Here is a 15,071-nt window from a genome sequence, read left to right as displayed (position 1 = left end):
GTCAATATGTTTTTTGAAAATAAATAAATATTCAATCAATTTAACCCACTTGGATATATGTGTACATATATATATATATATATATATATATATATATATATATATATACACACACACATATATATAAACCCTACTGTGGATATCAAAATTTAAAATAAGTGGCCTGAATATATACATATATATATATATATATATATATTCAGATTATAATTGGACGGAATTTAAATAAGAATCCACAGTATGTATTGTATTGTAGACTCTGTATCAAGGGTAATGCCCTCTTAATATGAGTCTGATCATTTATATGTGTAAATAAGAAAACTACGGACAACGTACAAACAACAAATGTAATGTAACAATTAAAATGCTCATCACAAACAGAAAACAAAGTTACTTACTAAATTAGCCTTTCCATGCCATTCATACCAACATACAGGGTCACAAATGTTTACATGCTGATCAATAACGCTAATGCTAAACATTATGGTTCATAAATATCACTTATCTGGTCAAAAAGTTGGGAGACATATAGCAAACAGTAAGCAGACTGACGAATACAAATATAAAAATTGCTGCATTTTGTTTATTGTTGTGTGTCTGTGTACCTTCTCTGCATGTCTGCACTAGTGTTGTTAAAATAAGCATGTGTCTGCTGCTCTTCATGCGGCGCATCTTTGGCTGGAGAGAAGCAGTGTGCGTGCCCGAATCGGCTAGATAAAGATATTAGAGTATAGTGGCAAAGATCAATTACATAAATGTTCCTGAGAGTGCATGTGATTTGATTCTCCGCTGTGTAGATGTGCTGCTCAATTTAAACAACCGAAATAGTCAAATGAAACTAAGCGAAGGTCCGGATCCACCCCATGGTCTGCCAATTGAGGATGACTGTATTGATTTGTGATGTTTTTATAGTTTAATTTTGTTTCTTAACATTCATTCTGTCCATGGTTTTGCATTTCAGAACAGTTTTCAAGAAAGCAGATAAATATCATGCAGTGTCACTGTGAATTATCCATTAAAGGCCTTGATAGAATAATAAAGATGTCAGTGTCTCTCCTTTTTATTTATAGATAAAACAACAATTTGACTCGAAGAGCTTCCTCTTTGTGCCCCTGCTTTCACTGCATTGCAATGTTGAACTTTATCAGCATTTATTATTCACAATATGCATGCAATATGCTCAGCTGGTGACAAATCATTTAACACATCTGATTCGCCAAACCTTCATATTACAGCTACAGTGTGATAGATGCCTTGTGTGTTCACAACAGCCTGCAGCTGTCACTAAAATAAGAAACCGGTTAGTGGTTTTGACTGTTGATGCATCTTTCTACACTTTGTTTTTTCATCAACAGCTGACCCTCGCAGATGAACAGTGCGAAGTGACACGGAATGGCCTGGAATCAAAAGAACCTGTGTATTTGTTGCAGATCTACTGTCAGGTAGGACACGCTGCTTAAAAGTTGATTTTGGTTATCTGACTTCTGAAGAAGTTACAGCAGCTGTTTGTGCACTTGATTTGAGCACAGGAAAACTACTTGGAAAAATATCTCTGGGTCTGAGTTTGCGTGTGGAAACCTCATTCTGTCCTGAAGTGCAAGTAGATCCAAATCCGCAGTGCTGCTCCTGTGTGTTTGTCAAGAAAAGAACATTTAACAGCTGAGGATGCAGATCTGGCCAAGAGCCACATGACAAGAGAGGGATCAGACACACAGGAAGAGCCCTTTAGTTTCACTCTCATTGCAGTTTCTCCAAACAAACACACTCTCAGTGCTCTATGAAATGCAATGGAAGCAGATCGGCTGTGTTTGTTTTCCCTATGGCTGCACTCGTACACCAGGCTCTGCTGAGTAGTGTTTTTGAAGTCTTTTCTTCCTGGCCCTAACTCAGAGGGGACTGTGTTTAGGCCAAATCAAAAGCATTGAGGTTTTCCATTACTCTGAATATGGACTGTGGCTTTCAGAGAATAAAAAGAGCCACTCTGAAAGAGAAAATACAAAATAGGTTTTTAAAAGAAGTAGCATCGTAAATTGACAAAAGCCTTTTGAACAGGTGAAGTGCACACTGGATGCATAAGAAAACCTTCTGGGAAACTTAGGAACATGATGATGCGTCTAGTTCAGCTAAGTAAATCTGGTTGGTTAAAGGGGATATCACATGAGATCATGCCCCTCGTGGACTGTAGTCGCAGGTCTGCACCAGCACACCCCATTTCCTGAATCAGGCAGCACAAAGCTGTCAGGATGATTGATGCTTTATACAGGGCAGCCACAGAGGCACTAGGGCGGTGGGAACCTGCAGCCTCCCATGAGAACCTGTGAAGAGGACGTAAACACATCCAATTCATTCCCATACTGCCCCTCAAGGAATCCTATCAGCACATTCTTACATTCTTATTCAACAACATCTTTGCATTGGGAATGTTCAGGTAATCCACAAAGCCAGGGATGCTCCTATCAGAAGCGCATCCTCTTGTCAGGCAAAAATGTAGTGCATTTCATTTAGATTAGAGCACTGCAGGCTCAGGTTGTGTGAACAAACCTGCTGGGACATATTTAGCGCCGTTTAAAAAGGCGCTCGTGTAGATTGACTGAGTTGTTGCACTTCACTGGTCCTACTGAAGATTTGAAGTTGGTTTGAAGCAGAACACCGATCTGCATGAATAAAACGATGAATTGTTGAGTTTTGGGTTCGTTGGTTCAGAGTAATGACATCATAAACCAGCTTTTCCAAATGTCTGTGTTCAGTGTTAATGTGGATTTTGAAAATGTGTATGTCTGTCTGACTACTGAGAAACAGATTCATTGTCTGTCTCATTTATGTCAATATTGTTACAGAACAAACAGGAATATATAAGACCGAAGAAGTTTTATCAGTCAATGCATTGTTATTGATCAAATGTATTTTTTGAATATAATGTAAGTTGATTTAGATAAATATCTGCCAAATGTATAAATAAAAAAGTGCTCTTGAAGATAATTTTATTTTCAAGCCCGTCATGCTACATTCCATCTTTTATTTCGTATTTGCTGATAAAATCCAGAACTCAGCTGCTTATGCTTAGTGTTGTTTTCTCAACAATAAACGAAATATCTTTCCGATGCAATGTTGGAAAAATGGGATCCAAACAACCTCATGACATGCAAATTCACCACATAGAATGGCCTCATACTAATGTTAAGTGTCATTGTTTTGCTATTTATTAAGTTCAGAGGGCTCCGTTTACAAATTGTATTCATACTTATATTCATACTCTCTGAAAAGCATGCACAGAAAAAAATGAAATATAGCATTTATAAAAAATAAGGTTATATTATTGACTTCTAGACATTTAAAGGGATAGTTGACAGAAAAGTTTTGTCGTTGTTTATTCAGCTTTGTCTCATTCAAACCTGAATGACTTTCTTTCCTTTGCAGAACTCAAAAGAAGATATTTTAAGATAACAATTATATTAAAGTTCAGAAAATTGGATGGAAATGACGACTAATAAGTTAAATAAAACATAAAATGTATTCACCCGAACAGAAAAGTTGGACATTTTAACATAAGCTTTTTATCCTTTTCAACTAACTTCAGCCCATAATTAACCAATCATACTAAATGAGCAAAGCTCATTCACATCACTGAGCTTTGAACATTTCGCTGATCTTATACATTCTGTTTAAACGAATCTGTTCAAAGGAGTAATTTGTCATTCTAGCTGCTTCTTTCAGGAGCAAACACACACAGCCAGCTGTGGTTGTTGAATGTGGTCATCATAGTACTATATTGGCCCTTTGAGCTTGGGCCAGAAACTATGCCCTTAGATGTACCCTGCACTCTACCAGTGAGAGACTGAGACCAAACATAAACATGCCACAAGGCCCAAATGTTTGGCTTTTGAGTTACAACTCTTTCTTTATGCCCCACAGGGACGTAGCTGGATCGTCAGGCGGAGCTATGAAGATTTCCGAGTCCTGGATAAGCATCTCCATCTCTGCATCTATGACCGCCGCTTCTCACAGCTCCCTGAGCTGCCCCGCTTCGACAGCCTGAAGGAGAGAGCAGAGGTACGACCCGCTTCTTTAGTGCTACCCTGGAGCCAATGAGCCATTTTGGGGCTCTTGGCTGGAAAAGTAGAACGGCCAGACCTTTTCATGGTGCTTACCTAGAAAGATGCCCCTCTCATAGCAACTCTAGTCATCTGTGAGATTTGTGAGTGCTCTGTTAACAGCACCTAATGGCCTCTGCTGTGAGACGGTCGGATGGATATCCCTGTGGTGTTTATGTGCTTGGAAAGCCTTTTCCTGCTGTGTTGGGTATCTCCTGACATTTGTTTCATAGATGAGTGTGCTTGAACTGTGGCATATTTTCATCGCTAAACTGATCTGCTTTAAAGTTTGAGTGGTTGTTAATGCAGCCCATTATGTTCTGCAGTAATGGAAGTCTTTTTGAGATGTTAAGTGGAAGCTCCCACAATAGTTTCATGTGTAATTGGGTACTTCGAGCCTCCCTATATAGAAAACCAGCTAAAGGTCATATTTCACCCCGTGGATTGTGCCACCTCTCCAGTTTTACGCATTGAACAAGTATTAAAGAGAGATAGTCTGGGAGTCTTGGTGAAAGTGATGTCGAATGTCAACCAGAAACCAAAAAAAAGTTCAATGATCCTGTACCACACGCACGTAGATGTCCCAGCTGTCCGTATAGTCGTCTTTGACCTAATTATGCTTCCTTTGCTGCAAATTTGGCTCTGCTTTCATATTATGGTGAGTCTGTGCCAGCATATGTCTGGAAAAGGAATTGACGAGAGGGTGGCTCCTGGGACAGGTTCAGCTGGAACAGATCCCACCAGTGCTCTCTGGTCCATGTACTGAACTGCCTCTTATAGGCTTTTATTGGCACATTTCTAGCTCCTCCCTTTATCTGTGTTGGCTGCCAACCAGTCACATAAAAGACACTTTATTATGCTAATGCATCACCGGTTAAAAGTATAGGGTCACTTACGCAATCTTTATGAATATTTAAGTATAATAGTACGGCTGTTTTCTGCTTATTTTAGCATGGTAAAGAAAGATACTTTAGATTAAAGAATTGTTTTAATTGTGTTTTGACCTGCCTTGTTTGTGTGTAAAATTATTATGCTATTGTAATGGATTATAGATACACTCACATTATGACATTTAGAGGAAATAAAGTAGGTCAAGCCAGGATGTGGAACAAAAAAAAAGAAGACATACAGATTAATAAACATAAATTCATATGTTATTTAAACTGTTGGTAAATACATGTAAACATTTCCTAAATAGGTACACTTGTTTGTGTATGTGTATTTGTTTATAAATACAAAATGAACATGCACAGGGACCCGTTTCAATAAGGAGGTTCAAGCAACACTGAGTTAAAATATGAACTCGGAGTTGATTTACTCAGATAATCGCTACTCTGAGTTTTCTGTTTCAGAACAGCTGGTTTCAATGAGTTCAATCCACTCTGAGTAAGTTTACTCTAGGTTACACGTGTTCACCGCGGCTTTAAAAAGCCATCATCCATTGAGCAAAGATAACACGATTCACCATGGCAACACCACGTGACAAAAAGCACTCCGTTTATTTCTCGCCAGTCGAATTGGAGGCACTATATATATATATATATATATATATACATACATACATACATACATACATACATACATACATACATACATACATACATACATACATACATACATACATACATACATACATACATACATACATACATACATACATACATACATACATACATACATACATACATACATACATACATATATACCTACGATTTTTGTCATGTAAGTTAAATCCTTCTGCAATAAAAAGAACATGGCAGCAGCTGAAAATTAAATATAAAAACATCATTCAGTCCGGTGAGTTTAAATGTTCTTGCTAGGAGGATGCCTGACTGGGAAATGTTTGATATATTTAATAAACTGGCCTTGAAAGTTATGAGGACATGAGAACCGAGAACCTGGCTATAGAAGACAGAAAACTGGCCATGCTTGCCCCTGCTCCAGTGTGTAACGGAGTCCAGCTAGTGAAGAGCTGTGCAGTGTGAGCCTCACTCCCCGACCAACAGACAGACGCTATAGGGACTGCGGTCTTCAGGCTTCTCGTTAGAGCGCCCGTCTCTCATTCGGACCGACATCTGTTCGAAGCCCGCGCAGAACGGGGCTAGTGGGAACTTTTAAATGTGCACCCAATCACAACGGGAAATCCTAAAGGGTATTTGAATTATTAGAGGTGGCAGCAAGACCACATTTATTTGATCAGCCTAATTCAGAAAGACGTTCACCATTCACCTGTAATCCTATGAAACTCCTCTTTGAAGGCTCTCACAGGAAACTTTACACAAATGTATAAAAAGTGCTTGAGAGCGATGCACACTTTTCTTACTGCTCTGCATACAGTTGCCTTGCTAACGTTTTCTGCATCCCCGTGTTATAGGCCTATAAAAAGCTTCCATTAGCAAAGAAACGTAAGGCCATACAGCGAATCTGCTCAGATGTAAGAGCGCGGCCCCGACGAGTGAGGTTTGTGATGAAGCAGATTGTGAATATATTTAATGGACTGTAAAGAAAAACGGTATCGCTCAAATAAAACATCCTCCGGATATGAAAAAACATCCAAACGGGGCTTCACCATATATTCTCTACCGACGTAAATTTAACTCTCTCTGAATGAATGCAGCTTCCTCATCTACGGGTTCCTGAATAAACGGACATGCCATTTTAATGTCCGTGTTACGAACTTGTGTGCGATTAAGGAAAACGAATGAAAAAACAAACGGCAAGTTCAACACCGCTCGCGCTTCGAAAAGGGGGCGGAGATTGTAACAAACCTTGGGTTAGTGGAATAAAACCTGCTCCCGACCAGGTTAGGCTCACAGAGTAGGTTACTATGGTTACTCACTCTTAGTATAAGATACCTTGATTTCTGAAACGGGCTTGACTTACCCCGCGGTCACAGGTTTGATATACCTCGCTTTCTGAAACTGAAAACCCAGAGTATCCCGTTTTCTGGGGTTAACTTGCACTGAGTTTGCACTTACCCTGCTTTCTGAAACGGGTCCCAGTACACAGACATATATTATGTATACACAGACTATTATGATGTGTGTGATTAATCGTGATTGACAGCCCTAGTTTGAAACCATCAAAAAAAAACTACAATTGAACCTACAGGGAATCTAAGCGTTTGGCTGATAAGATCATATCCTCTTTATTGTACCAGGAGGGAATGTTTGCTGTATTCTTAGTATGGTCTGTTAGTATTGCTGTTCAATTTTAGAAAAAGTGTTGAAAATTTTAAATCTGTCAAAGATCAGTTTGATTACAAATGAGACCACTCCATCTCACCACCTCACCATTGGACTTTGTGTCAGAGCCATGTGTATTTATTATTCACATCATTTATAATTGATTTTATAATTGATAAAGCTGTATCGCTTTTAAAGTCAGTCACTTACACATTCTACACACAACCAGGCACAGTGTGACAAGTTTCTATTGTCAGGCTATTTGCCTGTCCACACTGAATGTGAAACTGCTGCTTGATGGTACACACATTGGATTTTGATGGTAAAAGTGCAGGCATGTTGTGTAATGTTTTCAAGTAGTGAAATTTCGGTATGGGTGGGGCTGCACAACATGATGCAGCAGAAACTGAAATTATAAAGTATTATGTATTCATTGCATGCAACTTTTTACAGGGATAGTGCAAAAATGAAAATTCTTCTGTTTAAGTCTTTACTTTACTTAAATCAATTCACTTCTATTGTATGGACACAAAACCAATGCAAGGCAATGGGTGCCGCCGTTGTTCAGTTACTAATATTCTTTAGAAATCATCTTTTTGTTTTTGCAGAAGAAATAGCGTCATGCAGGTTTGACATTACAATAGGATGAGACTGTAAATGAATTTTCTTTCTTGGGTGATCTATCCCATTAACTGTCCTAAGTATGAAGTACAAATCATTTTGTTAGGGAGACAAATATGAATATAGACTTTTATACTACAAACGGAATGTGTAAATCTTGCTTCCAGACTAGTTCACGCAGCCCATTCGAGGCCTCCACCCAGTTTCATAATGCTGCATTCCTTACATCTACCCTGTCGTTTTATAATGAGAAAGTGCACAAACTCAAGTCAGTCGTTCTTTAATGTTGGAGAGCTTTTATAGGCCTGTAAAACATGGTCTGTATTTATAAAATTCCCCCCTTGTAAGTTATCACTCTTGTTTAACCGTTCCTTTCTCACTTTTCTTCTACTAACAGACCGTTTCCCAGATGCTGATGGCTTACCTCTCCCGTCTGTCAGCAATTGCTGATAACAAGATCAACTGTGGGCCGGCCCTCACATGGATGGAGGTACTAATATGAGGCTCTGACATTATGATGTCATTTTAGCAAAAAGTGCTTATTGGGAGCTATATAACTTTCTTTGGGTCTCTGTTTCGTCTTCAGCAAAGATGATGGACGATCAACATTTTTCATATCTATTTATAAAACATTCAATATTGTATTTAGGGTGCCATATTTTGAGCGAATGACATAACTAATTCATTACATTTATGTATTAACGTCTCTCTGCAGGTTGACAACAAAGGGAATCACTTGCTGGTACATGAGGAGTCGTCTATCAATGTTCCAGCTATCGCAGCGGCCCACGTGATCAAACGCTATATTGCACAGGCAGCTGATGAGCTGTCTTTTGAGGTAACAGGGCTGAAATGAACACGTAATGTGCTGCTGTACTAGTAAAGAATATTGCATGAAGTGCTTTGTTAATGCATATCTCTGTCACAGGTTGGTGATATCGTCTCAGTGATAGACATGCCACCCAAAGAGGACACCACCTGGTGGAGAGGAAAACATGGTTTTCAGGTTTGTTCTGTGTCATTTAGCCTTTTACTTTGAAATTAATGACAGGTTAGAAACGGCTGGTGCGGTCCCAATGGGGCAACGTACTGATGTAGTTGCCAGTGATTAAAAGGGATCAGAGTAATTCTCCCATGATAGGATTGAACCAACAACTGAAAATCATTTAGATTTCATTATAAGGGTTTCATGCCACTTCTTTAATATTTAGGTCGCCACCTCCCTAGAAATTGTCAAAAACAGTTGTGTAATTGGTACTATTAGCACTAAAAGTGATGCAATTGTCAGTGTGTTTGGAAAATATGTTTCACATTTGAAAAAAAAAATGATTGGAATGAGCAGTTATGGCTAATTGTTTGATTTCCAAAAGTTTGGCACACACATTCTTGATTATCTTTCCAAATGGCCAAACTGTTCTATTATTTCCCCACAAGCATATGCGAAGGATTGCGGTTTTATTAGCCCTGTTTACATTCAGTACTGTGGCATATTTTGCATTTTCAGTGGTAGTTTGTCTCCATTGAGTCTGTTAGTGATAAGGAATCTGTATTGCGATTAGATCATGGTGGCAGATGTTTTCTAGACCCATTGGGGGCAGGCAGATACTAAATATCTGGCAGGCTTCAGTTGGGTCAGGTAGCTAGCATCTGTCCAGAAAAAAGGACGAGCACACAATTGTTCCAATTATCACATTGAGAAGACTCCAACCGGAGTAGTCAGGAGGGTTTTTTGTTAATTGGTCCGTGATTGTTGATATACGCATGGTTATAGCAATAGATTTGGTTAATGTTTTCAACAAGATATGCTCATGGCATACATTAGATAACATGAGGACATGTCAAACCTTGTCTTGTACTGATCTTGTTTAATTATCATCCATCTATGATTGATCTACAGATTAAAATTAGTAAAATCAAACTTTAGCTTGTAAAACAAGTTTGTGCATTTCGATATCGGTTCACGTTGCTGTTTGAGACTGCTAACCTTTGTATCATAATCAAGTCGTTTTACAAGTTTCGTGACCCTTGAAGTGTATAAAACCTAATATGTTAATATTTTATAAGGGTTTTTAGCTTTCCTGGAAATGACACGGGCATCTTCTAGATGGCAAAGTATAAAACATGGCCATGAAACTTTTCAATAGAAAAATTACCAACTGTTTTCCGTTTCACCGACCACACCCAGTGTGGACAAAATGTTATTATAATGGGTTCTAATGCGTTTTGCCGTGTTGCGTTGCACCGTGCTCTGTCCGGTTGTTCACGCAGTGTAAGTTTTAACATCATAAAATATGCAGCATTAAAGCATAACAGCAGCGTGATTAGTGGCAGCTTTTCAAAATTACAATTTTGTTGCTCTGGAGGCTTAAAACATGAAGATACATTTATTGAGATTCGCTTGCATTTTAAGAAACCCCTAATTGTGACTAAAAACAGCATCCCAATTCTCTAACAGGTGTTGTGGCATATGATTGTCCTTCAATAGTCATCAAAGTTCAGTTTTTATTACTTTTTCACGGTTTAGTTTAGCTCCCGTCAGGGCTTCGTTTCATTGTCCTTGTAGATATGTATTGAAAAGAAACACTTGACCCAGGCAGGTTCTTCAGCATATTTGTGTCTGTTTTTAGGATACTGCAGTACTGATTAGAATGTGCCCTTAATTTTTTCCTAGATGTTATAGGACGTGCAGAATGGAGAATGTTATGATGAAGCCTTGGCATTTTTCTCTCGAGGAGCTTTTCAGACCTTCTCTGTTCTCCACAGGTGGGCTTCTTTCCCAGCGAGTGCGTAGAGCTGATAAACGACAAGGTCCCGCAGTCTGTCACCAACTCGGTGCCTAAACCAGGTACCAGACACACACAACCTCAAATCCTGCTGGGGCAGCTTATTGGTGCCACTGCTCACGTCTGTATTAACCATCCCGTAACAGCTCACTTCCACTGCAAGGTGCTGTAAACAAAAAACAACAGCCAAACAGAAGGAAAATAAATGCAAGATCACGCTTGTTATTCAGAGTCAGGCGCTTTCTCCTGAGGCTGTTGGGCCTTTTAGAAGATGCCGGATTTGCTTCTGTGGGATATGAATCACATTGGAGAGAGAGGGGAGAGTCTGTACTTTGCGTTTACACTTGATCTAGCTAGGACAGATGCTAACCGGAGCCTCTGGGTCCTTGTGCATGAATCATGGATTCTCAAGCCAGTATGAGAAGATGACTACAAGCTGCTGTTTGATGTTTTAGAGCCTGTCAAGCTTGAGAACGAGAGGGCTGCTTTTTCAGGAAGTGTCATTTTGGATTTAAACAAATGGGATGTGAGACGTGCAGGTTTCTACAGGTCTTTCTCTATCTCTCTCACTTTCTGTAAACCCCTCTTTTATCCCCAAAATAGAAGCTCTGTTATTTCATTTCTCACTTCCATTTAATCAATTTAATCTTGTGCTGTTGTTTTCTTTTCCTTGTTTCACTCTTTATGGTGTGTCGGAGAGGGTTTGCTTGTGTACTTTTAATGCACATTGTGGTACAGTGTGGTACGTGTATATCTCCTCTATTTACAGAAGTATGAGCAAACATCTTACAGGCAGAGTGCTGAAAGTCAAACAAAACAAACTTGTTTTACAGACGTATGAAATGGAGTTTTTCTAGTTCTTACGATCTTGATGCAAGTAATACATTTAGTCATGTTTGGAGTGGCTGTGGACCGTGTGGATTGAGCTCTTTCATGAGAGGTCAGTTTACATCACAACTTGGACGTAACCAGCTAGCCAGGCCCTCCTGTGATCTATCCATCACAAACAGACATTTCTGTTTGGTTTTGGCTGTCTCGTGTGTCAAATCCATGCATATTGGCACCCACAAGAAGGGTGAATCACCATGACTCATCGGACCAATCAGCATGCTGGCTTGGGGTGGGTGGGGGTCTCAGAGCTTGCTTACGGTGGATGTTCGGCATCTTGCAGAAGTAGTATTATCACAGGGATGTGTTGACATGGCACTGTGCAATCAGCACAAAAGAGCAACAATGATTTTTACACTATTTAAGGCAACTCTAGACAGCAAGTCTTTATTTCAGAATGATCATTTCACAAAGATTTTGCTTTGGTTTAGCCTTTTTTCATGCTTGCACAACTACTGACCTGCCTGTGGTATGTATTTTTAATGTATGTTGCATAGCTTTGCACTTATTGCATGCATGTGTAATACGTTATTTGACTCTGCTTCCCCCAGCGTCCCCCTGCTCTGGTCTGCGGCCGGCCTCCTGGAGTCTGTTCCCACCCTGTGCGTGCTGGTATACTCCCAACGCCTCTTTTTTTAGGATTAGAGCAATAGTTCATCCAAAAAGGACATTTGTGTCATCCATTTCATAGTTGCACAGTCTTACTTCTCCTGTGAAACAAAAGTATACATTTTGAAGAAAGTTTGATCCTACTCTTTGTTGAACAACAGTTACCAAGTACTGTCCAGCTCTACAAAATGTATAATAGTTAATATCTGTTGTATTCTGAGTCATCAGAAAAGAGTAATATACATTACTGGCCAGAAGTTATGGCAGGGCATATTTATATACAATATTTTTATATTATATACGGTTTTCGCTTTGAATACTACCTCATTGAGGTATACCATCAAAACATGAGGTGTATGGTACAAAAGGATGAAAGTTCAACCTGGTCAAGGTATTTACTAGAATACCACTGTTTGTGTAATTAACATTTTGTTTGTAAATTTAAATGTACAAATCTTTAATAATATATGACATTGAATAATTAATAATGAATAATATTTTTTATGCACAAACATCAGTTATTAGCTGAACTTCCCTTTTGCCGCTTGCGGGACTGATCTTAAATACAAAGGAATTCCAAAACATTCTACAGCACACTAGCTTGGCTTTACTAGTTCTTACATTTTTTTTCCAGAAATAGGCTTAACACCCTCTGGTCACTTCTGGATTCATTATAAGGCAAAGAAAAGTGTCAGAAGCATTCCTAAAAATATATTTTTGTGTCCCATGGAAGTAAGCCACATTGCAAATTAGAACAAGTTTCATTTTCAGTGAACTATTCCTTCAAACACACACAGACATGCACACCCTCATACATGGTCACACACCCTCTCTTTCTCATTCTCACACACAGTCTCACTTTATCACACTCTCTCCCTACATACATCAGTTGTTTTTAGAAGTATCATAAATTGTATTTCTCTTGCATTCCAGCTTAGAGCATTCTTACATATGGTAGGCCAGTATGTTTGTCTTTAAAGTGTGTTTTACAGCACCAGCTTGTTTATTATCAGTTTATGGACATGTAGGACTGTTGTGAAACATTAACTAATAGAAAGGAAATGTAGAATGAGGTGATAGAGCAACCCCCTCGTGCAGGAGTGTCAACTGCCAAGCTAATGGAGAGCTGCATGTGCAGCTGTTGTTCTCATGTTCTCTAACCGGGTTCCTCCCTCCCCTTCTCTCCTCCCTGCATGCAGATTTGGAGATGGAGAGTATAAAGCAGGACAGTGCATTGGCACCCGACCCATTAAACCCCTACAGGCTGAGCTCAGGTAGACCAAACTGTTTATCCGTATACTGCGTCTAACACGGACTAATCCCAAACTCTCCTGTGCACCTCTGCACAGCCATCGCCGCTCACTGGTCTTCTAAACATTACTGGCACTTCATAGATGTAGTATCACTGGTCTTTCCTAACAACGCAAAGGATTGTCTTTCTCACATTATAAATACGAACAGATTCTTATATAGTTAGAGACAGTTCTACAATATCGAGTCTTGTTTTTACTTATAAATAAAATGTCTTTCCTCATTACTCACCCTCAGGTTGTTTCAATCCTATATACATTTCTTTTTTCTGTTAAACACAAAGATATTTGTAAGAATGTTAGCAATTTTCAGTTCTTTGACATCATCAGGAATATTTCTAAATATTTAGTTGTTTTGTTGATTACAAAGTGATATATTTTTTGAAGACTTTAAGAACAGTTCTGGGGCACCTTTGATAAACATTAGCATTTTCCTACTATGGCAGTCAATGAAAAATTGCTAACATTCTTCCAAATATCTTTCTCTGTGACAAAGTAATTTACACAGGAATGAAATGACATGAGGGTGAGCAAATAATGGCATCATTTTCATTTTTGGGTGAGCTATTATTTCTCATATTAGTAGTATGTGACTTTGAACCTTGTGTCTTAACTTTTTCGCTCACCCCTGACCTGTATTTGAATGCATGCAAATCATGTTTATCTGTGTTTTTGGATTTTGTTCTGTCTGTATTTATCTTCAAGGTTCTTTATAGCAGGTTTGGTCTAGTTTACGGTATCCCTGCTCTTTCAAATGCGCCTCATTGTGTGCTTGCCAGACAGTCACATTGTAAAAGGTTGTTGTGCAAAAAACTCCAGCTTTGTTATATACACGGGGTTTTTTAAAAGAAAGCTATAAAATAATCTCAGCTTTGTTTACTGACAATATAAAATACAGTCTCTCCATGGTGACTCAGGCACATTCTTAGTGCATTCTCAAATACCCCCCCGCAGAGCTTCAGCATTTCAGCATTTACCAAACGACACAAAAACGCCTTATGAATCATTCACATCATTAAGCAAATGCCCTGGGTAAATGTTTAACCTCATAACATCCTATCATCTGTATTGAGGCGCTGGTGGTATAACAGTGATAAAGGTTGGCGTGGTGTTGTATTTACCGAGGTTTTGCATCATGAATAGGGGTGTACTGTTAATTATGAAAATGCAACAAGTATAACTGTTTCCTGTCTCTTAAGTGTGTCGCTTTTTATTAGTCACACATTGCACAGGCATATGTACAGTTACAGAACGTTTCATTTAGTTTTGTTCCCTTATGTTTGGACATAGCAGGTGCAGCTCCAGATGTAGCTCCCTTAACACTCTCTCACTTCCTAATGGGGTAACAATGTCTTCCTCCCAATGGAGTAAAAAGGGCAGCTGCCTCTGTGAACAAGCCAGGACAGCTGGAAAGAACTGTGAGAGTAAAAGAGAGAGAAATATTAGGATTACATTGCAATATCTGTCGCACTGTCCTAGAGGAGATTGTGCACTTCCTGACTGACCTGTTCTGAAAACAGACACTTACATGAATCTGTCGTAACTGTTTGGATGGGAGAATAGTTCATTGCTGTTTTTGACATT

General features: G+C 39.0%; 1 protein-coding gene across 1 annotated transcript in view; it reads left to right on the top strand.

Moving 5' to 3' along the window:
- Nucleotides 1-15,071, top strand: part of arhgap32b (Rho GTPase activating protein 32b) — a 71,255-nt gene that overhangs the window by 41,221 nt on the left and 14,963 nt on the right. The window contains 8 exon segments of the mRNA XM_079486975.1: nucleotides 1,356-1,442; nucleotides 3,913-4,050; nucleotides 8,295-8,387; nucleotides 8,613-8,735; nucleotides 8,826-8,903; nucleotides 10,661-10,742; nucleotides 12,120-12,170; nucleotides 13,377-13,451. Of these exon segments, the coding sequence (XP_079343101.1) occupies nucleotides 1,356-1,442; nucleotides 3,913-4,050; nucleotides 8,295-8,387; nucleotides 8,613-8,735; nucleotides 8,826-8,903; nucleotides 10,661-10,742; nucleotides 12,120-12,170; nucleotides 13,377-13,451 (727 nt within the window).

This window comes from Barbatula barbatula (genome assembly GCF_947034865.1).
Source record: "Barbatula barbatula genome assembly, chromosome: 22".
Taxonomy (NCBI): domain Eukaryota; kingdom Metazoa; phylum Chordata; class Actinopteri; order Cypriniformes; family Nemacheilidae; genus Barbatula; species Barbatula barbatula.
Note: the sequence above shows the minus strand (reverse complement) of the source record. Positions and strands in the feature narration are given on the sequence as shown.